At 35.6% G+C, this 27,307-nt stretch overlaps 1 protein-coding gene across 1 annotated transcript in view; it reads right to left on the minus strand.

Moving 5' to 3' along the window:
- LOC134356872 (voltage-dependent L-type calcium channel subunit alpha-1D-like) overlaps positions 1 to 27,307 on the minus strand; it is a 395,212-nt gene that overhangs the window by 78,160 nt on the left and 289,745 nt on the right. The window contains exons 33-41 of the mRNA XM_063068094.1: positions 19,077 to 19,121; positions 18,498 to 18,626; positions 11,719 to 11,784; positions 11,137 to 11,228; positions 9,316 to 9,475; positions 6,984 to 7,111; positions 4,333 to 4,429; positions 2,839 to 2,941; positions 1,321 to 1,422 (exon numbers count right to left, since the gene is read on the minus strand). Coding sequence (XP_062924164.1) covers positions 1,321 to 1,422; positions 2,839 to 2,941; positions 4,333 to 4,429; positions 6,984 to 7,111; positions 9,316 to 9,475; positions 11,137 to 11,228; positions 11,719 to 11,784; positions 18,498 to 18,626; positions 19,077 to 19,121 — 922 coding nt within the window. The remainder of the gene's footprint in view (positions 1 to 1,320; positions 1,423 to 2,838; positions 2,942 to 4,332; positions 4,430 to 6,983; positions 7,112 to 9,315; positions 9,476 to 11,136; positions 11,229 to 11,718; positions 11,785 to 18,497; positions 18,627 to 19,076; positions 19,122 to 27,307) is intronic.

A 27,307-nucleotide genomic window follows, 5' to 3' on the forward strand; every position in this document is an offset into this window, starting at 1 on the left:
AGACTAAGAAGCCAGAGTGGGGGGGAGGAGGGAGAATTTTTTTTACTGGAAGGAGAAATTGATATTTATGCCATCAGGTTGGAGGTACCCAGATGGAATAGTTTGATGTACTACAGTTCTAGTTGAAGTATTATTCATTGTAGGTCAATCAATATAATTTAAAAATTTTTTTTGCTATGAGTCTACAATAGTGCTCAATTGTTTTGCACTATTCAAGTGACTCTTATCAAATATTTGACTAAAAATGTCTTGCCTTATTCAATGTATTCTGTGTGTGCCCACCTCACAATAAATATCGTTCTGATTCAAAACGTTTTAAGCAAAAGCTAACCTTTCCCTTGATGAACAAAGACAAGCTTCAGACAGATAGCACAACAAATGCAATGAGTTCAAGTGTAAGGCTAATAATTTGTCAATTAAAGCACATTTTTGCTCATCAACCAGCATGCTTAAAAACCAGCTGTCAACCTTTTGTTGTACACAAGCATACATCTTCAAAGCTTTGTAAAGATGAGAAGCCTCCTTATCATTCTTGAATTTCAATACATGCAGACAGGCAGAACTAGCTTTGTGGAATATTTCTGAAGCATGGGTCTCCCTTTCAAAGAAATATTAGGGGAAACAGTTGGTAAGAGGCAACGCAAGTTCCATGCCACCGACCTAAAACAGAATTGCTTCAGAATATTCTTACAGATTGAGAGAAGAAAAGAGCTGAAGCTGTGAAGAAGCTCAAGCAAAAAAAAAGTTGAAATGTTATTGATTCCATGCAGTGTTACTTTCCTTCTATGCCATGCAAGCATTAAGAAATAAAAATGAAGCATATGGTCGCTTAATTCTTTAAAAATATTAATTAATAAAAAGAAGCATTAAGCAAAACTTAAAACTAAATCAATGAAAGAATACTGGTCAATATGAATTTTAACAGCTATGAATGATAATACTTTGAATACATGTTCATTACTTTTCTGTTTAAACTCCAGACCATATCACCAGTGCACTTACCATTTCATTTTATTAAATTATTAAATTATGTACTGGTGAAACAACATATTGTGTAAAATGCAGTTCAATAAAGTTTCAAATAAATAATAAGATTTGTTTGCAAACTCCAGTTGGTCTTCAATACAGAGAACATAAATTGAATTATAATCATAATGCACATTTCTACATAAACGTACAATCAATGAGGTCTGGTAAAGCAAAATGTTTTATACTGGATTACTTACTAACAAAGAATTTAATCCCGTATTACTCAAACAAAATGATAACAAGTTTGTAATTCTTGGAAAAAGTAACAGTAAAGAAAATCATAGCACTAACCATCAGCTGGGGGCACCACCTGATCTAGCAACTTCATGCTGGTTCGTTTCCAGATTTTTTTAATAACAGCTCTCAGCTCTTCATTAGCTTGATCAAGATTGCCTACAGCAAAAGAGAAAAAGAAACATGTAATAGAATCTGTCACATGAAGTTTTTGGAATAGAGGTGGTTTTATTACTAAACATATATTGTAATTTCCAGCAGAATTTATAATTTGGTGATATTTATTAAAGATAGGTCAAGAAAGTCAAATACATACTTCATACAAGCATGCACATTTGGGCATATTAGAGTTTTCTTATTCAACAATTGCACACAAGTGAATTGGCTTGCCGTATTTGATGTTGCTATCTGCAGACTTAGTTGTTTTAACGATATACTAAATAATTTGATATTCATAAATTCTAGGGACAGATTTCATGCTAATAAACTCATGGAAGTTTAATCATTAACTTACAACTGAGATTACATTTTTCCAAACATTTGAGAAATATGTATATTTCACGTAAAGTTGGCTAATATCTATCCTACATTTCTCATTTCATATTTATGATGATGCTCATAACTTAAACTTTTACTACAATGTTTCAATACTGCAGTGTCTGTCTGGCATTTCAATCACATAGGAACACCTTAGGCATGTGAAGGTTAATGACCTGGATTTTGCTGAGGGTATCCCATTCCATGCATTCCCAGTGCCAAAGACTTGTCAAATCTGGCATCATATGGTCAAACTTGCTGATCATGATTGTCTAGGACCTTAAATGATGAGGCCCTGTGAGGCACATCTTTGCTCCAAAAATTTTTTCCAGGCACTTTGATCACACCCTCTGCTCTAAGCTTTAATAATTTGCACGACCACCACCAATCAACAGCAAATCATCTTCACCCCAATCCTGCTTTCAGACTACAGACTTTCATGTCTGGTCCTGGATTTCCCTGATATTTTTCACACTTACTGCATTGGTGCAACAAGTGATGGAAAGGCATTGGCAAGCAAAGGGTGATTCAACAGTCTTTACAAATACCGTGAGGATAGGTTGTCATTTAATTTCTTAGTGGCCAGTCCACGACCAATCACCATTGAAATTAGAAATTGTTTCTTGCAGGCAGCTTCAAAATTATCCAAAAACCTGCTCAGTATGAAATTGGATATTGTCCAGGTGCACGCACAAATACTGTTTAACAACAAATGTTGTAAACCCTCTCATATGGGTAAATTCCTTCCTGCCTCATACATACACACTATACAATTGTTTCAGGGTACAATTCTACTGTGTATAAATCAGAATAATTCATTAATATTAACACAAGTATAGACATAACAAGAAGGAATATATTACATTGTTCAAAAATGTATTTTACTGTACAGTTTTCAATTAGACAAGCAAACCAGCATGGCATGTAGAAATTTATTAAATTCAATTCTAAAATCAATTTTATGTTAATACCAAGTATCAAAAAGTTAAAGTAAACTGTGGCTTAACCAGATTCAACTCCAGATCTGTAAGAACATACCTTCTGTTTTGATTTTTAAAGCTGTTCTCACCAAAGCAAAAAGGGTCGCATTGAACATTACAGTTCCATCACTATTCAGAGGCATGTTCATGGCGACCAATCTCTGAAATTAGAAAAAAAAAGATTTAGTTGTATATTATAAAAGCTGCAGTAGTTTTGTTTGGATGAAAAGTTTGACAATAATTTGTTTCAGCTGTTCCATAATGTTGAATTGAATTTCTGGGTTTAAAAGCCTGATACTAATTTTCAAATAATCCTTTATTTTTTCCAGAATCAGCAGAAAATGAAGTGGCTAATTCTTAACAAGCTGAATTATTAGCTCCAACTATTTTGAGATTCTCATTAACATTGTCAGAGAGGCCTGGAGTAATAACATTATGAAAACTTCAGTGCACTTAGTCTGTGTCAACCATGAAATATCCATTTACGTGTTTCTCATTTTATTCCCCCCACATTCCTATCAACAATCCTCACATTCTACGACTCACCTACCATAAGGGGCAAATTAGAGCAGCCAATTAATCTTTAAACCTGTACACCTATGGGATTTTGGAGCACCTGGAGAAAACCCATCATGCAAACTCCACACCAACTGTACTAGTGGTTCACACTGATCTGAGGTTGCCAGATCCACATGGTTATTACAACACGTTCCAGACGGCAAAAGTTGACAGATAAAGATACTGAGATTTTCTTTGGTCTCAATTTAAAAAAAAACAGTGCAGTGTGAATCCAAAGCATCTAAAATTTAAAAGTATAACTATCATTTTTGAGCAGCGCATAATCAATTCAAACCACCCCACAGTACTACTCCAGTCCTAATGAAGGGTCTCGGCTTAAAACGTCAACTGTTTACTCTTTTCCATAGATGCTGCCTGGCTTGCCGAGTTCTTCCAGCATTTTGTGTGTGTTGCTTGGATTTTCAGCATCTGCACACATGTTTGTAGCACGACTACAATTTTTGAGTATTGTAACTGGGAAGTATAATTTTTTTGCCAGAAGTATTAATTGTAGTGACATACAATTGGAAAGAACACATTCATCTCATTATTCTCAGGTACCATAATCCTCTGACAAAATGCACAGCTTTTAAAGGTGTTTTATGAGTTTTCACTGGACATTTTCATTAACATTAATTGTGAACAGATGATTTGATGCTGACTATTTAAGTGGAGCAACCAGTTCTACATGACACTACCATCAGGTGAAATGTTAAGTATCATTACAAACATAACTTGCCTCATCAGCAAACAATGTCGTCAGAATAGGGTTGCAAGCAGATTATCATTATTACTAAATAATTAAACATCTAGATTTATATAAAAAAAAACAAAAATGTTAAAACATCCATTTGGTCAGGCAGCATCAGTGGACAAAGATATTATGTTAATCATTTATTTTTCGACAGATATTGCCTGATTTGCTGAATGTACACAACATTTTCTGTTTTATGCCAGTCTTCAGCTACTGTTTTTGTTTTCTATTTTGCCTTACCTTGCATGCAACTCGATGTGGACAAAGCTTTCCAAAGCCCAATGGTGGCTGAATACGTCGAAGTAGTGTAACCACATCAAGATGTTTTATTCTTCCTCTGTGAAATATTGATTTCAAACTTGAGCAATCTGGCAGTCATGCCAATAGAATAAAAAAAAACTATCATACATTAATTGTCCCTCACTTAATTATCTGATTTAAATTATAATCTTTCACCCTAAATGGCTAAACTTAGTGCAGAAAATCACCAAAGAATTGAGTCTGAAATTATCTTAACTAAACTTCCAAAGAACTACAAGAAATATTGTTGATGGCTGAACCACTGAAAATTCTGAGAAGTAACACACAGTTCTGTGAATTTGTAGCCTTGTGCCCCAATACCATTCACCAATACTATAACAACCTTGTAATATCAAATAAACAATCTTGACTTTTTTTTATTAATATTTATAAAATATTACAAGGCTTGAGCAGAAGTTTAGCTAGGAAGTTAAATTACTGTATATTGTGTTCATAATTTATGCAGTTTCCTGTATTTCTATTAAATATGATTAGGACCTTTGGTATCATAATTATCTGAAGGGATGCTGCAGGAATGTCTGGTCATTTTAAACATTATTTATCTGAAACAGCAATTCTGTTTCTCCTTCACAGATACTCAATAATCTGCCGAATAGCTAGAGTAAGTCCTTATTTTAGATGCATAGCATCTTCTATACTTCGTGATTTAATTACTGTACAGTTAAGAAATTGGTGGAAACAAAGGGTATTAGGAATTGTTCACAAAGTCAGAATTCTTTGGGAAGAATAGGAATGGGGTGCCAATGATCTGTAAGACGGAGATAATGGCAAACACCTGCCAAACTAACATGAGGTGCTGACCTGGGAGGAGCTTAAAAGTTTACCAAGTTTCTTGAGTCAAGTGTTAATTTTGGCCATAAGAGCCAATGAAATTAAGTTGAGTCTATCGAAAGTCATACATGGACATTGATTAAGTGGTCTTCATCTGTCAATAAAAGGCAAAGATTCATACAGGCTTATGACCACACAGGTAGAGAGCAGACTGGGAATATCACATAGGTCTGAGAGACCAGAGAGACGAGGAGTTACTTTCCATCTATTGCTTGTTATTGTGTAGAATTTTAATAATTTACTTTTTTATATATAAACTACCGATATGTAGAGTTACAGACTCCATTCTCCTTTTAGTCTTGTCCTAGAACTGTTCAATTCTTACAACATTAATATATATATTTTAGGAGTCTTCATGAGTTATCAAAAGTAAGTGAACATAATGAATTTGAAGAATCAGCCACCTAGAATCAAGGTGGCACTCATTCTTTCAGAATTGTTATTCCTGCACCATTACATTCAGAATTGAATTTACATAGGAACTGGATCTTGGATGATACTAAGTAAAAAAATGTGAAGAAACAGCAATCTGGTATTGAAAAGACGCAAGCACAGAAATTCCAGGGTATCCAAATATAGGCTACACAGGGGGAAGGGTAAGTTTACTATACCAATGGAAATAGCTCTCCTGTCCTTCCTAGCTTCATAATCAGATATTAGCTTTCAATAGCAGGGGATCATCTTTAAAAACTATCCTTAGACTTGAAGTGGACCTTGTTTTTCCAGAATGTAGGTTTTCCCCTCTGGGCAATCTAACATTGTAGAAGAGGTTTTTACATAGGTGGTGGGCCTCAGTGAATCTGCAAGTGTCCCAATACTACATTTGAGTGTGGGCCCTAAATTATTTTCCAAGCCAAAATATGACTCTGAATTTCTGGCATACCGAGAAAAGCACTTCTTCCCCACCTCACAGGGGAGAACGCTGCATTGTTCTACCTATACATTTCAGTTAACGTGCATAATAAAAACAATAAAGCTATAAAGATGTCGCTCAGTGGGTCCTATTCTTGGAAACATTGTAAAATTATAGTAGGGTATTTAACTCATTGAAGTAAAACTGCAGTCTGGCACCACTAGTAAATATCTGGAAATGGTCTTCAGAAAAAAAGCATTATATCAAAGCTGAGCATACAACTGCTTTAATATATCTTGTGTTCACGATTTATTTTCTCTGCATTTATTGAACAAATTTATTCTTTAGAGAGCATCCTTAGCAAGACTGACAACCTGAGCTGCCCTGGGGTGGTAGTGATGTGCCTTCTACTTGAATGGCTGCAGTTCTTAATAGTTGTTGAATAAAATCAGTTGTTTGAAGAGTACCATAGATTCTTAGTTTTCTTGATGTAGCAAACTATTGCAAAACTTCCTGATAATTTTCTGTGATGCAATTGTTTCGACTGATTCTGCAATAATACAACCATGTATCCATCATGCCTCAAAAGTGAAACCATTATACTTGACTATAAATTTTGAAATTTCAATTTGAAAATAATAAAGGGCAATTTTATGAAGCAGTACTTCCAGTACAAGACTTTCCACACTTTACATTGGAATTTAGGCAAGTTACCTTAATTTTCTAATAATAAATGGATGGGCAAAATATGAGCAAATATCAGAATTCACTATTTGTTGTATACTTACCTTACTTTAATTTATACACAATCAACTAAACAGGCAGCTATGTACATGGTTACATAACTTCATGGGATATGTGGCGGAAGTGAATAAAATGTACTTACTTTGCCTCTGGATCATACTCGGACCATATTCTCTTAAATTCTTCCAAATGATGAGGACCCAGGATGGACCAGTCACGTGTCAAATAATCAAAGTTGTCCATGATGACAGCCACAAATAAGTTTATAATCTGAGATACAGAGGCAGAATGATATTTCCTCTATCTGTCAATATTTCAAGTTAGTTAATAATAGACCGATGAATTCCATATACAAGTACAATATTAACAGCACAGTTTTTCCTGATTGTGACATTGTAAGCATGCTGTTTCCAGGAAAAATAACAAATCCATTGTCTTTTTTATATAATCCTGCTACAGCATAGATTTTCACTTCAGCTTCAGCAGTTAAGTAGGTGGAAATGGAGCAAAAATTTTCTTTGAATATCACCTATCTCATATTTCAGGAATCAAGGTTACAATGAAAAGTAGCACAAGGTTACAGCACATTGCATTTTACTAAATAGTGCCACCAAGAGGAAGCACAACTAAACACACAACATTCTGTACTTTGATATTAAAATCCTAGCTGCATTATACATCATGAATATGAATAATCTGGAAGAATGAAAGCACTGTTAATAAGATTCATGTGGAAAGGACATTGGAACACAGAACATATTTAAGCATGGCCAGGTTCACAATCTGAAGACAAATATATTACAGCTTCTCAAATGCATTTCCCAGCAGATTCAGGTGATGCTCTGTCCACAGCCTCTTCATTGTTTCCACACCTTGATGCACCTTGGGACAAACTCCCAAGCAGCCAGACTTGACACTTATTTGCATGGATCAAGCACAAGAGACAGTTCTGACCTCCACATGAAGTAAATATCTTCCACTTAACAGCTTGCATCAGCATTCATAAGGTATGATAGATGTCTGTGCTATCAAATTATTGATTTTATATGGACAGGGTGGCAACTTTGCCTACACATTTTACAGAACTCAACAGAATTCCTAATGCTCAAGGTGAACTTGGTGTACCAGCAAGAAAGTCTCATAGGGTGCATAAGCATCCTTGTAATCATTACAAGGCTTTCCTAATACTGCAGCATCTAGTGTTTAGCAGAAGGATTGAAGTATTTGTGTTTGTGAGAAATGTAGAGGAAAAACAGAAATCTTCTGGAAACAGCATTAAGCATAATGCAGAAACCTTAAAAATGTAAGAATTTTGAGTGAGGATAATTAGCAAAAACAATCTGAAGTACTTTCAAAATAAATAAAATCACATAAAATGTCTGACAATAATAATGACATTTTAAATATATAGCAAAAAGGAGAAAAAATTTGGACTACAAATTCAATTGCCTTATTATCATCTTCAGCATGTACAGACAGGCACTTGGTCAGAACAGAGGGAATACAGGCACATAATTCCTTGCAAGTAGCATCACAAGGTCATAAAGAACTTTTTGCATATTGGCCTTCATAAATCAAAGTACTGAGTTCAGAAGTTGCAAAGTTATGTCGAAATTGTATAAGACTTTGGTGAGGCCTAATTTGGAGTATTGTGTATAGTTCTGGTCACTTACCTCCAGGAAAGATATTGATAAGATTTGAAAAGTACAGAGAAAATTTACAAAGATGTTGCCAGGACTTAAAGACCTTTAGGGAAAAGTTGAATAGGTTAGGGCTTTATTTCCTAGAGTTTAGGAGAATGAGGGGAGTTTTATTTAAAGAGTTAAACAAAATCAAGAGGGATATACATAGGGCAAATGTAAGCAGGCTTTTTCCACTGAGGTTTGGTGAAACTACGGCAAGAGATCATGGGTAAACGGTGAAATATTTAAGCAGAACCTGAGGGGGAGCTTTTTCACTCAGAGAGTTGTGAAAGTGTAGAATGAGCTACCAGTTCAACATTCAAGAAAAATATGTACTGTATAGGTATATGGATGGGAGGGGGTATAGAGGGCTATGGTCTGCATGTAGATCGATGGGGCTAAGCAGATTAATAGTTCAGCACAGAGGGCTTGTTTCTGTGCTTTAGTGTTCTATAATTCTATATCATCAATAGTGAATGAAGGCAGGCTTATTAAAGGCAATTGACTACAGTTAAGCTCATTCAAGTGCTATCATGTTATTTATTGAACTGTTAGGAAGAAACATCAATATTGCATGGTTTTCTATCTCTTCCTGCTGATACTGATGTCAATGTTAAAGCCTACTCCCTTTGACCTTTGTTGTTCAGCTGGCTCAGTGTGGTTGCTGAGCTGTTTGGAGATGCAACTTTCCCTCTTTGTGTCAAAAATAATGTAAAACTTAGTTGAAAGAAGATTCAGGTGAAGATTCTCAGCTAGCAAAATTGAAGATAGCACATTTTGAAAACCACATACCAGAAAGGCGCACAGCATGTAAAATGTGATGAAATATACAATAGCAAAGTTGCTACCACATGTATACTCTTCTCCTGGGGCATAATCTGACTCTGGGTCACAGAGTTTTCCAGGCATGCATGCCAACATGATTTCTTGCCAGGCTTCACCAGTGGCACACCTGCGGAAAAAGTAGTATATTATCAGAAAAGACTTAATATTAGCCTTTAATTTATTTGGTACAAGACACATGAAGGCGAAGTTCCACTTTTCACTCTCTGGGAGTTACCTAACAAAATAATGTGGAGCGTGTCCAGTTTTTATCCAACTAAAATCCCTTAAACATAGAAGCAATGCTGGGCTTTTAAGTTTTCTGCAAATCTTCTTTGATTTTATTTTTTCTTTCACTCTTGAACTCTGCTATGGCTATGGATTTGTAATGCAACTGATACTGAATTGTACAGTATAATAGGAGTAAACTCTGATAGTACAACTTTTTGCCCATTGCTAATTTTTTGATCACGAAGTCATCAGTTATTTTTTCCTTGCCTTCTGACTCCTGTATTAATTGTACTGTGCGGGATTCTTTTGTATAATACACGTTTCTAAACTTTAAAGTTTTTACCCAGTTTCCTAAGTCTGAAGGACAATTATAATATGCACACTCACTTTATCAGCTGAACCAAATCTGCTGTGTTAACCTTTAAGACTCCCATATTCTTCAAATATAGCCATTACTTTGCTGTTTTAACCTCCTCAAGCTCTGCAGCCCTCCCAAACACCTTTGTAATCCTGGCAACTGAACATTTAATACGTACAGCAGATGTAACATTATATTAATAACTGTTAAAATGGGATTCTGAATAAAATCTACTATACTAATTACACCATACTACAATGCATTGCACAAAGACAGCTGCCATTTCTCAATTTATTAGGGGGATGCATTCATGGAAAATATTCTATTCAAACAAAATTTGTATAGTGAAAAGTTTGGGTGAAATGCATTTGGAAAAAATTGCATTCCTGTGTGAAGATGAGGGTGCTGAATTAAAAATTGGTAAATTAGTTTATTGCCGTCACGTGTACCTAGATAGAGTGAAATACTTGTCTCACATATCATCCATACAGATCAATTCATTACAATGGTGCATTGAGGTAGTACAAGGTTAAATAACAGAGTGCAAATTAAGTGTTACAATACAGAGAAGGTGCAGTGCAGGTAGACTGTCAGGTGCAAGGTCACAGTGAGATCAAAAGTCCATTTTATCGTATAGGGAAACATTCAACAGTCTTATTGCTTCGGGGTCTTGTGGTACGTGCTCTCATACCTTCTGACCAATCGGAGAGGATAGAAGAAAGAATGTCTGGGTTGAGTGGGATATTTGATTATATTGCCCATCTTACTGAGGCAGCAAAAAAGTGTGTTGTTATAGGAAACAAATAGCTCTACACAAGACTTATCCTCTGAAGAGTCAATTACCTAACAGCCACAATTCAAAGATTAAATGTTTGATGATATAGATGTAAAACATTAACTTTAGCTACTTGTTTGTACATTGTCCAGACAAGGGAAAGGCGATTGGTTTCTTTTTTGAAATAACATTAATGAAAAAGATAGGATTGCTAAATATAGGTTCATGAACTTTAGACTCCAGATTAATCTAAACCAACCAGACTAAACTGTCCAGCTGCCAAGCTGAGTTTTTCTCCAGTCTTCTGCATTACTAACTCAGTAAATAACTAAGATGTAACAAACAAAAATGTAATTGCATTTACATTTTTGTAAATACAACCAGTAATTGCATAAGTATAATAATGTAAATGATATATTTTTTTTACCTGAATAAAAGCAGTACAGACTGAAAAAAAGTCTGAAAGTTGTTATTTCTATTTATCTGTGTGTGGTCTTGCAAGGCAACTTTGCCAAAAGTCTGAAAAGGAAAGTAATATTCTTCAGATCCATTAAGTACATGTAGGTTTTTTGCCTTATAGTGAACTGTGAAACACTGATATTCTGCTGTTCATTAAAATCTTGGTAAATAAACTTATTTTCAGAGAATCTGCAATAAAGGGCATACATTATGAATTATTCATTTATAGTAGATGAATGTAACACCAAAAGTACCGTCGACCTTCACTAATCCGACTACCTGTAATCCGGTTCCTTCGATAATCCGGCACTGATTATGCTTAATGTGATCCTTCTGTAATTCAGCATTTTCACTAATCTGGCAATCCTCTGGTCCCAATGGTGCCAGATTAGTGAAGGTCGACCTGTATTTACAAACTTCAAAGAAAATTAAGCTGTGTTACCATTTCCAGTAGACATACAGTGAATTGATAATGAACCATAGAATCAAACCACTTCTTAAAATATTACATTCATATCAATAACATGTTGGACATAATGACACAGGTTACCTGCATGCCAATTACAGCATAGATGAAAAACAGCATGGCTATCAGAAGAGCAACGTATGGAAGGGCCTGAGAAGGAAGAAAAGCTTTACTAGTAAATAGAAGCAAAAGCTGGAAAACGTGAAATTAAATAACAATGTTGAAAACACTCAGGTCCAGCAACACCTGTGAAGTTACTTTTACAAATCTATGTCCTCTTATCTGGAAAATGTAAATTCTGATGAAATGTCATCAACCTGAAAAGTTAATTGTATCTCTCTTCAAAGATCCTTTCCTGATTTTGTGAATTGAGGCTGGATTAAATTTATAGTTTTGTTAAAATATTGGTAATACTCTGAATCACAATGACACAGAAGTTGAATTAAGGTAGACTGCTAGGAGACTCAGTCCCAGACAGACTTCCACTCATCCTTAACAGTTCTGTAAATGATTTTTTTGTTAAGTGCCAATTCCCTTTTAAAGTCTGGAATGTTTCTGCCCATCCTTGCAAGTTCTGAAATTCAGATTTTAATGCCTCTTTACTTTATCGGGATATCTTAAATCCTGGAACATTAATTACTTGGTCCAGTCCTTTCGAAGAACATTTCACTGTCCTCACCATCTTAATCCCAGACAGTCTATTATTGTTGTTTTTACACAAATACATTTTCAATCTACTTTGGATGCTTTGAAGTCTCTCTTAGCCTCCTTCTATCTAATACTACTATGCTAATCTTCTTGGGCAGTCTTTCAGGATTAAGAATGACTTCCATCCACTGTTAACTCTGAGGTGGCTGATGTGGAATTCCACAGGTGAGGCAGGAGGTTACTGACAAGTCAGGCTGCTGGTTGGTTGGTGAGGTTGTGCAATTATTCTGCTGTTTATGCAAGGGCTGTACATATCCCAAACAATGGCTTTAAGGTTCTCAATACCTTCCTAAATGCTCCTTCAAACTTTGAGTCTTCATGGGCCACTGAATTCCAGTAGAAATGTTGCACTTCCCCCTCGGTGATGAATATCTGTTATCTGTCAAGTACGGGACCATGCACAATCCTGATTTGATGGAGACAGACGTGCCAGCACAGCGGAACATCTGGAAAACTTCTGAAATGACTGCTTTGCTGCCACTGTTACCGTGTGGTAACCGGAATCTCCGGAGCTGAAGGCCCCGAAATCCTCGGCTTTGCGTGTTTCAGCGGCCGGGAGAGGTTGAAGGCACTCGGCAGAGGATGGTGCTCGGGAGGCTGTATCAGAGAGGCTGCTCGGAAGCTCGGAGTGTTCGGACGGATGGACTCAGGGTTGGCTGGGGTCGGCTGCTTCCAAGGCATCGGCAAGCTGACGGTGCCTGGAGGTTTATGGCAGGGAGTTTCTCCCTTTTGCCGCCTGCTATCGAGGACTCAGCAGTTGATCGACTAGTGACTTTGAGACTTCTTTTTACAATTCCTATGGTCTGTTCTTTATCAAATTATGGCATTGCTTTGCACTGCTGTAACTATATGTATAATTATGTGGTTCTGTCAGTGTTAGTCTTTGGTCTGTCTTGTTTTCTGTGATATCACTCCAGAGAAACATTGTATCATTTCTTAATGCATGCATGCATTTCTAAATGACAATAAAGGAGGACTGAGTGTTCTCATAATCTAACAAGCTTTTGATATTTTTTCATTGCCAGCCTTGTAATCTTCTCCTCGGGGCTTGGAGTACTGTCTGCTTCAGGACTGTTGTGCCAGGAATGCAAACCACATGTACTGCCCAATGTAGCCAACTGAAAATAACTAGAGCCTCAATACTGGGGCAATGGATGAATCACGTTGATACGCTCAATTTGAGGATGTAGCAGAGATAGCATTTATAGTGCTTTTCCAGAGCAATGAGATGCCTGCTGTACTGAGTGCAGGTCTCAGAAATAAACATCCTTCCTATTATTACTGACCAGTCATACTTTTAAACATACAGAATATCAGACATCACATCACAGGAAAAGGCCTACAATATCTGCACTGAACACAATGCCAAAGTAAACTTAATCTCTTCTGCTTGCACATGATCCATATTTGTCCATTCCCTGCATAATCATGTGCCTATTTAAAAGCCTCTGAAACACTATTATCGTATCTACTTCCTCCACCACCTTTGGTGGTCAATTCCAGGCACCTACTAATCTGTGTAAAAAAAACTTGTCCCACGCAGCCTTTTTAAACTTCCTCCCTCTCACCTTATATGCAGGTCCTCCAGTATTTCACACTGGCCAACTGTTTTTCCTATTTTCTATTCCCATATACTGGTGCCCGCTTCTTGCCAACTTTAAATCCTTCTTAATCACACTAGTGAACCGCTGCACATGTTGGTCTCAGCCATGTTAAGATGCCAATTGTCTATTTCAATAAATCCATTCTACCCCTGGATTGACCCTAATTTACTAAGAATCTGAAGCTTTCCACCTACAATAATCTGCCTCATCTACTTAATTCTATTTTTGCCAGGACAGGGTATTGGGAATATTCCAGAGCTTACTGTCTTCACCACTCTTCTGCTCCCTTTATTATTGATTCTAACATGAAGCATAATGTAGTGCTCTGCTCTTACTTCCCCACCATCCCAAGAATGTCCTGCGCTCTATCTGTGATGCCGTTTACACTGGCACCAGGAAAGTAGTTACAAATATATCAGTCTGACCTCCTTTCTAGGATCTCTAACCTTCGTTGTGCACTCCTCCTCCAACTCTAATTCATGCTTCCATTGTCCCAACATGCCACACCTTGAGCAGCACTCCTTCATAGTGTTATCACCTCCCGACAATCTCTAATAGTGAGTATCATTTCAGGAAAGATATTTTTACAGAGGTTTCTTGCACCTCTTGCCCCTTCAGATGGTTTTCTATTTACTGCCCTGGTCTCTGAGAATCAATGGCAGACAACTCATGAAACATATAATCCTAAAATCTCTCATCTTATGCTCAGCTGAGACTCCAACTGCCCCTCAAGTTTAGAAATTCTGATCTTGAGGCCTTGACAGAGTGTTTTGATGTTCCTACATGCTGAAAGCAGTAGTTCTCAGCAGTCCTAAGAATTCTCCATTCAACTTTATAAAACATAATTAACTTCTTACCCCAATCAAATCATACTCAGATTTTTTTCCTCTTTCCAACTTCTGTTGGAAAGCGGCATCACCTTCCCACTTAGACATACTGACCCAGTTCCTCAGTTAATCATTGATCAAATCTGGCATCAATTTGTAAAATGCTTTTAGTATACCTTCTGCTAATTTGGCCCTTTTTATTTCAAATACCCATCTCATCAAACCCCACCCCACCCCCAACTTAACAAATTCCACTGTACTCTGTATTGAGGATATACGCATCCCGCATATTAGAAAAAAGTCTTGATGTCAGCTGACAAATTACCAAGTAATCAGTTCTAGAGATCACCTAATTAACTTGAAGATAAGACTATGGTTATGTAAAAGTCAAGATGTCACAAACTCTGAAAATGAGATAATCTCTGCCCTTTACTACTCCCATGTCTACCAAATCTCTTCTGCAGGATTAGAATCAGAATCAGATTTATTACCACTGATTTAGATGACATGAATTTGTTGCTTTGTGGCAGCTGTAACTGTACGAAGATGTAAGAATTATAAATTACTAAAATAAAGAGTGGAACTAAAAGGAATAACAAGGCAGTGCTCAAGCATTTCTTAAACTGTTCGGAATTCTGATAACAAAGGAAAGATGTTGCTTCTAAAAAGGTGAATGTGTGTCTTCAGGCTCCTGCACCTCCTCCCTGATGGTAATAATGAGAAGAGGGCACATCCTGGATACTGAGAGTCCTTCGTGATGATGCCTACCTGAGGTATCGCCTTTTGAAGATGTCCTTGATGGTAGGGAAGGTAGAGCTCATGATGAAGCTGGCTGAGTCTACAACCCTCTGATGGTTGCAGCACCATACTAAATGGTGATGCAACCAGTAAAAATGCTCTCCACTGTAGTGTACATCTATAGAAAGTCTTTCATGGCAGACAGAATCTCTTTAAACTCTTAATGAAGTAGAGTGGCTGGTGTGCCTTTTTCATTACTACTCATCCCAGGTTATACCCTACAAGATTTTGGTGCCCAGGAGTTTGCAGCTGTTCACTGTTTCCACCATTAACCTTCACTTACTGAAGTCCACAATCAACTCCTTGGTCTTACTGACATTGAGTGGAGTGTGAGGCGGTTGTTGTGACACAACTCAATCAGTCAAACTATCTCCCGCCGGTTCACTTCCTCATTGCCTCCTGAGATTTTACCTATAATGGTGCCATCTGCAAATTTATAGATGGTGTTTGAGCTGTACTTAGCCACACAGTAACGACGGTTCAAGAAAGTAGAGCAGTGGGCTAAGCACACATTTCTGAGGTGTGCCTGTATTGATTGTCAGCAAGGAGATGTTTAGAAACACACAGGATATTATTATGGAATCTTTTGCAAATAGATATGAATGGAGATGCCACTTCCTCAAGTGAACAATCTGGAATGATGGTTATTGTTTGACAATAAGGCATTTTTCTTCTCAAAAGGATGTGAATCTTTGGAACTCCTTTTCAGAACGTGGTGAAAGCACGGAATTTAAATTTTCTAAGGCAGAAGTAGATGGATACTTGATAAGCAAATGAATAAGATGGTAACTGTGTGTAATTGGGAATGTGTAACTGAAGTTTCAATCAGCCCAGCAGTGATTTCATAAAATGGGGAACAGGCAGAAGGGCCAAGTGGCCTAAAACAAAATCTTATCTTTGAGGTTTGCTCACCCACTTTTATGAACCATCTTACTGAGGAAAATATCATTTCCCTAACATTTCTGAGGAAGATCCTCTGATGCTCTTCTAAATTTAGATGACCTTCAAGCTTGGACGTTCTCACCTTAAGCTGTCTTGTTTTCATCTGTTACAGGAATTGAAAGGAATAGATCACAGCCGTTCCTTCCAGGATGTAAGAATCTTCCATTCTCTTCTCGAATTGTTACTCTAACTGAATTGTTACCCTACAATCCCTTTTAAAATGTACTTTACCTTCTCAGTTTAAGTTAGATTGCCACACCTCGCTCCATCTGACCAAAGTTTCCTAAATGGAACTACCAAAATTGAAACTCAAGAGGAACTACCTATTATTCTTGTCTTGCTACAGTTGTTCTTACTACTCCAAAGTTAGAAGGAATTGTATTGCCATGTTAAAGTCTATGCACTTAAAATATTACTCCTCTCCCATGGGAAGAGGAATATTGGAAATAGCTTAAGGCTTAAGGCTTGCACACATTCTTTGAAAAGTTGGAATTTTCATAGAAATTTTATATACAGGTTTCCCCCACTATCTGAAGGTAGAGTATTCCTATGAAACCGTTCGTAATGGCGTAAAGCAAAGAAGCAATTACCATTAATTTATATGGGAAAATTTTTTTGAGCGTTCCCAGACCCAAAAAAATAACCTACTAAATCATACCAAATAGCACATAAAACCTAAAATAACACTAACATATAGTAAAAGCAGGAATGGTACAATACACAGCCTATATAAAGTAGAAATAATGTAGGTACTGTATAGTTTCACTTAACAGAATCGGGAAGATTTAGCCAAAACCGATTTGTAGAAAAAAAAACGGCATGTACACGCATGCGCACACACCTGCCCGCGCAAGGCTTCATGGTCATGGTAGTCTTTCTCAGGGTAAACACAAGATTAAAGCGGGCATCTTTTTTTGTAAAAATGAAAATCCTCTTTCGGTTAGTGAAAACAGGTACTAATGTAGGTCTTTCGTAAAAGTGAAGTGGCATAAAGTGAGCGTTCGTAAAGCGGGGGACACGTGTATACATATTCACTTTTCAACAGTTTTCTCTTCATAATTACCCTTTGAAGAAATGTGTATCTGTTGTCTATTATTTTGACAATGTTTTTATATTTTCAAATTAAGACAAGGATGAAGATAAAACTGTGATACCAATACAATGAGACCATTGTAAATATGAAGCATTTTTACTGGTCTTTACTATATTAATCCATCATTTTTAATTGAACTACGATGGAGAGCTTTTCAAATTTCCTATTTTACAGTACATTCCAGTGAGTGACATTCTACAACTGGAATTTTTTTTCCACACAAATCCATAAAATTTTTCAACTCTGCAGAAACTCTATCTATTAATAAACTATTTGTTTGCCAGCCTAATAATGGACTGCTAACTCAAATTAATTTAAGTCCCACCCTTCTCCATTTTAAATGGCTACCATGATATTTCTCCATGAAAATGCAAGTTAATGATCTTGTACTTCATGGACTTGTATGTAGCTAATGGCATTTAGTGATGGGCAATAAATGGTGGCCATGAACCCAAAGATTAAAAAAATACAATTCCAGCAAAGCCATTTGTAATTATGTCAGCCTAGTTATACTTGAATCCTGTCCACTTTGGTAAATTAATTGTTGTGCCATATCTTAATTGTCTAATTTATCTCAAAAAATTAAGTTCATTCACAAATATAGCATTATCAGAACTATGAAGTAAAAATACACACTTCTGTGCTGCAATTTCTATAATTCTATGGTCATGAATCATTAAAACAAAAATGAAATGTGTATTTAAAAATTAGCAATGCATTCAGTAAATACAGAAATTGATTTCTGATTTCTTATCCAGATTTCCTTCTTGGTCAATTGGTTCACATTTAAAAATATTTTAATATACCTGGCATAAATTAAACTTGATGCAAAGGTTAACATTAATTGTTTTTTTATTCAATGTACACCCAAGACTGAATGAAAGTGGTTACCTGGAAGGACTTAACAAATGTCCACAACAATGTACGTATCCCCTCACCACGACTCAGTAATTTGACTAAGCGCATTACACGGAAGAGGCGGAAGAAAGTAATAGAAATTCTGGAATTTTCCTCAGAATTCTAGAAGGGGAATTGTGCACAAAATTAGTTCATAAGAAGAAATAAACAAATGCATTAAATGAATTTTAAAAACACAGAGAACACAATAAGAAAGGTAATCACAAAAACACTCCAAGATGTTTCCTCAATCACTTCAATACTTAGCTGCATGTTCTGCAGAAGCAGTGTGTGATCTGAAAGACTATTTGCTACAAAAGGGTAAATTTTCAGAAAATTGATGTCACCTGCCATGACCATTTCTCTTTAATCAAGTTTAAATTTTTCAATTAGGTCAACATAATTCTGAAAATTTATTATATAGAGTCACATATAGAGTCAAAAGGTGATTAACATTAGGAACTCAAAGACAAAGTTAGGAACAAATATTCGATTGAAATTAATCACAAGATATTCACAAGAAAGAAAACATTCATGCAAGGTAAACACAGGGGAACATTATTTGTATCTTACCCCAGGTACCCCTGTAGGGGAGCTCTCTGTTGTCTTTGAAAAAGGCTTTAGAAATGAATATTTAAATTAATAATTAAATAAATGAATAACTTAAATGTAAGTAGAAGCAATGAGATTTAAAAATAACTTATCTAAATTAAATATTGGGACCCATTGTTTCATGTAGTGAAAAGTAAGCAACTGACCAGTGGCACACTCAGTCTGCTGCTTGATAGCTGTACTGGCTGGTGGAATCATTTCACAACCAAACTCATTTGTGCCAGCTGACAGACAGCTGGAAAGAGCTGGATGTCTCAGGGCTGTGTGACATCAAACAGCCTGATTGGCCTATATGCTGGAGACAGTTCCTATGAATCAGGTTGGATTTGTAGAGTACTCCAGTTCCTCTCAGAATCTCAAAGGTGAAGGTGAGCTCTTATTTGGCCTGATGTCTTCAGTCACCTCAGCAACTGATGCAGGTCACCGGCTCAGGTGGCAAAGTGAAATTGAATGCATAATTTGCCAAAAATGTACAAGTTAAAAACTACTCTTCATGGTGTAAAATTTCAAAGCACATGAAAAATGAACAAGTATTTTATAAAATGTAATTCAGCTCATGCTTTTTGGCCATTTAATGAATTAGATTTTACTGAAATTTCTATAGCTATTAAATAATTTTTAAAATTGTAAAAGGGGTTAAAAGCAATATCAGTTTAAAACAAGAGAGCAAGAGCTATGGACCAAATGTCTACTTTAAATCTCTAACAAAGGATTAGCTATTCCTAATTTGAATTTGCTACACCTGAAGGCCTGAGAAAAACAGCTACACATAAGGAAAAACTTTTGGTGCCATAAATACTAGCTTCTTTTTTATCTTGTATTTATATCACAAATTTCGATACAAATTCCTATTCTTTTGCAGAGTAAACATTGTCAATCCTGTCATCTCACTCAAAACTGAATTGAATAAAGATTCTGGAAGAAAATTCTGGAATTTCTGTTTATTCAATCTTGAGGATACCCCAGCTTATCAAAGTATTTGCAAGCAAAAAGTTCAAGGTCATCTCAAGCATTTCTTCAATGGAACAAAGTTTCGTATGGAAAGCACAATGCATATGCATTACAATGTATACATGTTTAATGTAAAACGGCAGAGATGAATTTCTACTGTGGGGTACTTGTAACATGTCAAGCACACTTTTTGTTTCATGTAATACCAGAAAAAAGCAGAATGAAGCTCAGTTCTTCAGCACGGAGTTTACACCCAGTGTTGAAACAGCCGGACCTATTGCATTAGTGGTGGGGTATTTTGTTTCCCACAGAAAATGCTTTGAAATTTTAAAAAATGCTAATTTAGTGTTAACTGATCAAGATATTCCAAATCTATAGTGTTTTACCACCACTGAAGGTTTTCATTAAAACAGCCCGAGGTTTGTTCAATTCAAAACCAACTCCAAGTGTTCAAATAATAACATCCAAATCAATTTTTGTTGTTTCACATTTCTAAATTCAATACTAATTAAGAAAACGAGTTCATAAATTGATGTAGGAGAAATGTAAAACATGTCCATGCAAAACAATATATAAAAACAATACGTTTCACCAACACAAACAATTAAATACTCAGATCCTATTGATATGATTGAAATTTAGTTTACTGACCATGACATTCAAAGGCTGACCCAAGGCCAACTATATAATAAGTAATTTGAACATTATGAGAAAAAATTAGTTTTTTTTTTGCAGACATAAAATGGCATTATTTCTCTCCCAAGCACCCCATATTCTGTCACAGCAACTGAATACATAAAACAAAGATGGAACCATTCCAAGAGCAGATCTATGTCCCATAGGAGGTAAAACTGATGAAAAGTGGGAAAGGGGAAATTATGTGAAGAGTGAATCCAATAAATTCATGCAAATGCAGTGAGGTACCAAATACGTGCAACTATCAATGCATAATGATCAAAAAAAACTTTGGCACTTATAAAATAGTCATTTGCCACTTGTACCAATTACAAAAATCAGTGGAATTACAAAAATCAGTATCACTCTGTGTTAAAAAAAACAAATATAATAGAATCACCAATACATACATAGTCATAAAATAACAGCAAAGGAAAATAATTGGAGGTAAATTTCCCTATTAACTCCCATGAAAATTAAAGCACAATTCAGGACTGAAAGAGAAAATTTTGTGAGATTTTAAAACATATATTAACTAATTAGAATAATTTCTATAATATTAAAGAAACCTGAAAGTTTTATCAATCTGATGGCAAAAATGTCTCCTACGCCATAACAAAGCACAGTGGGAGCTTTTGGATCAGTGCCTCATAACTATTTTACAGAAAACGGAAGTGTAAATTGGATATGTGTAGAAAAGTGAACCAGTTCAATATTGTTCATCATGCACCATAGTTCTACCAGAACAATTTATTTCTTATTAATAATTATTAACATGATATTATGTTCTCATTAATTAAAATTTCTATTTAACTACATGTATGAAAATTTACCAAAAATGAATTAAGTAATTCAAAATGAAAGGATGCCTGGTGCTGGATAGATTTAGAATATGGTTTCAAATGACTGTCTTTGTGATACTAATGAAGCATAACACTCTTGAAAAAATTAAGATACTGTCAATGCGTTATCAAGTAGCACAAATTAAGTGAGTTTTATTTGAAACTTAATAAGAAACAGCTCTTGATTGTCAACCATTTTAATATTGCTGTGGCACTAACTAGAAATGTCAGGGTGAGTTTAATGATGTTTTATCATGTTTCAGAGGTTCAACTGGAATGTGTCTCTGGAGACAAACTCACAATCCCCAAAATCCAGGAACACAGGAAAGACAATCTTAGTCATGCGAACAGATATCAATGCAGCCTATCTTTATCTTTGCTCCACATACTGTGGACACCGAGTTGCAAGACATACTGTAGGACTTATTGGAAAAGGAAGTGTAATGAATCGTGCAGGTTTAAGCACATGGATATATTACATGGAACTATCCTTTACATAAATTTCTTCTTCTAAGTATTACTTGATTCAATTCCCTAGGCTGCATTATCTACCAGTATTGAATAAACTAAAACATAAGCAATAGAAAATCATGAACAAGGAACAATCTGCTGGAGGAACTCAGCGGGTCAGGCAGCATCTGTGAAGGCAATAGAATTGTTGATGCATAAGGTCAAAACCTTACATCAGGATGGAGTGTGGAGAGGGAAGATAGCCAGTATAAAGATGAGAGAAGGGTGGGGGGAATGGTGAGACAGGGTTCAGTACGTGATTGTTCAACTAAGGACCAGTGAAGAAGGATGGACAGTTGTAGCCAAGTAGGGGAGAGGGAGGGTACAATAATGAAAGATGGTCAAGGCACATAGGGGTAAATATAGGTTTTGTCTGTATTGATGGAAGACAGAAAAGACAAGGAGGGGTTGTCAGGGTGTGAACTAATAGAAACCAACTGAACTTGGCAACAATGATGTGTCCTAAGCACTGTTCCTTTGTGATAGGCTGAAGCTCATCCTCGTCCCTCCCATTCCTAGACTGAAAAGAATATGGCATCTCTGTCCTCTGCCTCTAACACTCACATGAACAATGCTGACTGAGGAGCAAACCAACCTGATTCTAAGGGTTGGACAGATGTAATTAGAAAGAGAATTCCAGATTGATCATAGCACCTACATATTTTAATACTAAAAATATATCCAATTCCATATGAAGATTAGTATAGAATATACTCCAGACATAATTTCCAATTCATAATAAGTCACAACTTAAAAATATTTTTCCTTTTCTTCATACTACATCTGTGAAATGTATCTTCAACCCCTGCCCTTTTATTGACAGTTCATAAATTTAACCAGCTCTATGAAATTTCTCCTATGGTCCACTTTCCTTTCTATCACATTCCTTCATCACCAGCCATCTACCTTTCCCACCCACCTGGCTTCATCTATAACCATCCAGCTATCCTTCTATCCCTCTCCCCCACCCCCAACCATTTAATTCTGGCAATTTCCCCTCTTTCCTTTCCAGTCCAGAAGAATAGTCTCGGCCTGAAATGTTGACTATTTGTTCATTCCATAGATGCAACCTAACCTGCTCAGTTCCTCCAGCATTTTGTGTATGGAGCTCTATGAAATCATTGTTTAAGAAATATTTGAAGAAAATGCATCTAAATTCTCATTTTATCAGGTGGCATTCGTAAGTATTCATGTGGATTTCTAAATTCTTGTAGGCTAGCATGATGTTGGTACTCTACTCTGAAGGATGGCTCAGATGGAGAAATAACATTTTTCCTGGACAATCTGACACAATCTTAAGAATGATTTTAATCAAGAATAACAACACATCTTTGACAATGGGTGGTGGCAATATGGAATTACAGCTACCCTTGTAAAATATCAGTGATATGATTTTTTACTATATTTATTGTTATTAAGACAACAGACATGAGCGAGTACCAAATTCAATTGTGATAACTCCAAAGCCTACCTCATAGAATATCAAAAGTTTTTCTTCAAAACTAAACACATCCTTAAGTTTGCTTGCCTGATTTACATTAAAATTATAGATTCACTTTGAGTTGTTTAAATTTGTAGCCTTCTGCTGTTTAGAAAACTAAAGGCACAATTTCTGCTTCTTGAAATGCACCAACAGTACGGAGCCAGTAATTTCTTGGTGTAGCACTCCATCCTTACTCAAAGCTAAACCCACTTAATTAGATGCAAGGTGATATTGTATTTGAAAGGTACTTAACTTCATATAGATTATCATCAGAGAATGGTGTGCGTCTAGAATATGCTGTGAGGAGTGGAGGAGGAGGCAGACACAATAGAGCTGTTTAAGAGGTTCTTAGATAGAATTATGAGGAAGCAGAGAATGGAGGGATATGGACCACGTGCAAGAAAAGGGGATTGCATACCAATAGCTCAATTAGCTTGGAACAACATCAAAGAATGAAGGGCCTGTTCGTGTGCTCTACTCTTTTATGATCTATCAGCAAATGAATTATTTCTCCAACATCTTCAAATAGAGAAAACACATTCTTTAATTACAAAACTCTCTCTATCCATTCCATTATTTTTTGATGATCAAATATCTTTGCTCTTAAACTGTTTAACCCTGCACACTGAGTGTTTATAGTTCAATGAATCTGAGATTCCAGTCACCACACACCATAATGTGGACGAATAATACTGATTTCTGAGGGGAAATGAACAGTTGTTTCATTTCTATGGTTTTAATTTATCAACTTTAATCATTCCAAGTGATCATGCAGAAAAACAAGTGTAAAAAAATGCAGGAATTATGGTCAACCAAATTTTCATTATGAAGACTAAAATAAATCTAGATGTCATAAATTGTCACACACAATAAATTATTCAATATGAAAACCATTTTACATTCATATTGACTGACAGTAGTAAACAAAGGAACATGAACTCATTATCTTTGGTAGCTATGGAAACCCATTCTGGCAATTTCTTTACATATTCTTGTTTGTGGCAAACATTTTACCTTACAGAAAAGCACATCAGAGTAAAAACAGCAGCATATAACCATTGTCTCATAAGTAATATTGGTTATTCATTCAAAAATAACAATTTTTCAAGATGCAAATTAAAATTAGGACTGTCTTAATTGTATCAAGTTTGAACTTGGAATGTTGAAATCAAGACTTTCTTTGTGACAATTCTTGAAAGGTTCAAAGATTTTGACCAAAAGGTAGCATACAAATCCTCCAAAAAACATAAAAACACACCAAGGGATTTTCCTTCCTTATTGCTGCTATTTTGCCTGAAGGCTAAAAACATTTATTATCTTTTTCCTCAATGAGAGAAGAAAATTTGCATGACCATAATTCAATGCTTCAAATGTGAAACTCTTGTGAAAACAATGATCATAAAAAGTGCGCAAAAAATGTATGGTGCTTAATCATGAAACTGAGTACATATACTTGCCTCAACAAGATTCTAAAAAAAACATGAAGCAGAATTAGAAAGCCTATTACTTTAGGTTTTAAAATTAATATATGAATGGGTTTTTAGTATGATTTGCAAAATTAACCATATTTAACTTTGATGCAAGTTGAATCCAAATATTAACAAGTCTTTCCTCTTTAGACAGAGCCTTAACCTACATTTGTATACCATCTTGGATGTTGTGTGTAATTAGGATAGCAAGTGGAACTTTGGCCTTTATTACCCCAACACTGGAGAACAGCCAGATGTGCAGTGCTTTAGTAAAACTGCACCTGGAGAATTACATACCATTCTGGTTTCCCTGACTTAGAAGATAAACTTACTATGTATGCAGAGCAAACAACATTCACCAGACTAGTTCCTGAACAGATCCATTGTATGAGGTGAGATTGAATGGACTAAGCCTATTGTCTCCAGAGTTCGTTATAATGAGATGGCTTATCAATTTTAGGGCTAAACTGGGTAATGTTTCCTCTGGCTGAGGAATCTGGAACCAGAAGGCCATGATCAGAGAATAAGATGTGGACCATTAGGACTTAGATTATAGGAAATTCTTCAATCAGAGAATAGAAAATATTTGAAATTCTCTACGCCAGAGAAATGTGGAAGCTCAGTCACTGAGTTTATTCAAAACAGAGATTAATAGAAAATTGGATACCAAGAGAATCAAGAAATATAGAAATATAAAGGTAAATATAATAATTATGTATTTGTTATAAATGTAGTAATATTCATAATCTTTTTACATGGCCACTAAATTGATGGGGAAGACACGAAAAGAATGAAATATCAGATTGCTGTGTACAGAATAACTTTAAGGAATTATTCAAAGATGGATATATATTGGTAGCTTAGAGAAACAAAAGCCACAGAAAGATGTATCTTGTTTCCTTAGCATTCATCAGAATAAGAAAAGGGGAATTCATAATTAACATTTTCACAAGAAAGAAAAGCCAGTAGGAAGGTATTTCTTCAGTTATGCCATTGCAAACCAAAACAAACCCTTTAATAATTTTGTTACTCGCAGCATTTTAAATGTCATAGTGTCAGTCTGCATGTTACCAACCAAATGAAGAACCTGGACAACTGGGGACAAGTACAATGGTTTAACTAATTCTATTCAGGGTTTTTACCAGTGAGTTTTTGACTTATAAGAATAAATATTAATTTTTTTTTCAATTTTAGAATATATTTTAAAATGTTTACTTTAAAAAATGTAGCTATGAGGCTATATGTGATCTCTGTGAGGGACAATATCCTTTTTTGGCAACAGCGAGCTAAATATGGAATAGATACTTAACATTAAACTTGTTCATACTTTCACTCATTGGGGTATCCCAATTTTTATAAAAATGGGGAAATATTTATTTTTATAGTTTTATAAGCCCTTTACTAAAGTAGCAGAGATAAGTATGTTTTTTTTCTCTCTCTTGATATGGTTTTCTTTGCAAAGAACACTTAGTTTGCAAGGAGCTAAATAAATGGCAAAATAGATTGAATCTCAGACACTTAAGTTTGAAGTACTAGTTTCAGATAGAAAGTAGAAATGAAAGAAAGGCAGTATGGGTCAGTATGGTAAGAAAGTGGTTGTAGAATTTTGTAAAACTAGGTAAAATGCAATAGAAACTATACATGCGTGTAAAACATCTCACTTATGGAGAAAAAGATAGATGACTGATGGGAAATTATGTTAGGGAAGTAACCAAATAACTTAAGGCCAGAATGATCAAGAATGGCAGCCAAAGGAATAGTTTATCTCAGGAAAGTTGTTGATTTTAAATGCAAAGTAGAAGTCCATACATAGCAAAACAGCATTGTGTCCTCACCGTAATGCCATCAGAGCACCATGCTTCAATGGATGTTAAAAAAAATCATGAAGATCTCTAATTTTTCTCTGTGATCATATGTTCTTCTATATTGATGAGCTCAGACATCTTAAGGCACTATTGTAAGTAAATATTTACATTCCTTTCACAATCAATATGAGGTATCTTAAAGTTTAATTTTTCCTTCAGGATGTATAGATGTTTTTGTTCAAAAACTTTAATAAATATATATAAAAGATATATTATTAATGTTCCATTGTAATTTCTAAATAATTGAGAGTAATTTTACTAAAGGAAACTTTAAGTTTCACCTTAACTAAAATGATAGTGCTGTTCTGTCTTTTTGCTCAACAAAGAAGGGGCTGAGAAGAGCAAGAAGGGGGCATGAGAAGGCCTTGGCGAGTAGGGTAAAGAAAAACCCCAAGGC

This window comes from Mobula hypostoma, chromosome 15 (genome assembly GCF_963921235.1).
Source record: "Mobula hypostoma chromosome 15, sMobHyp1.1, whole genome shotgun sequence".
Taxonomy (NCBI): Eukaryota; Metazoa; Chordata; class Chondrichthyes; order Myliobatiformes; family Myliobatidae; genus Mobula; species Mobula hypostoma.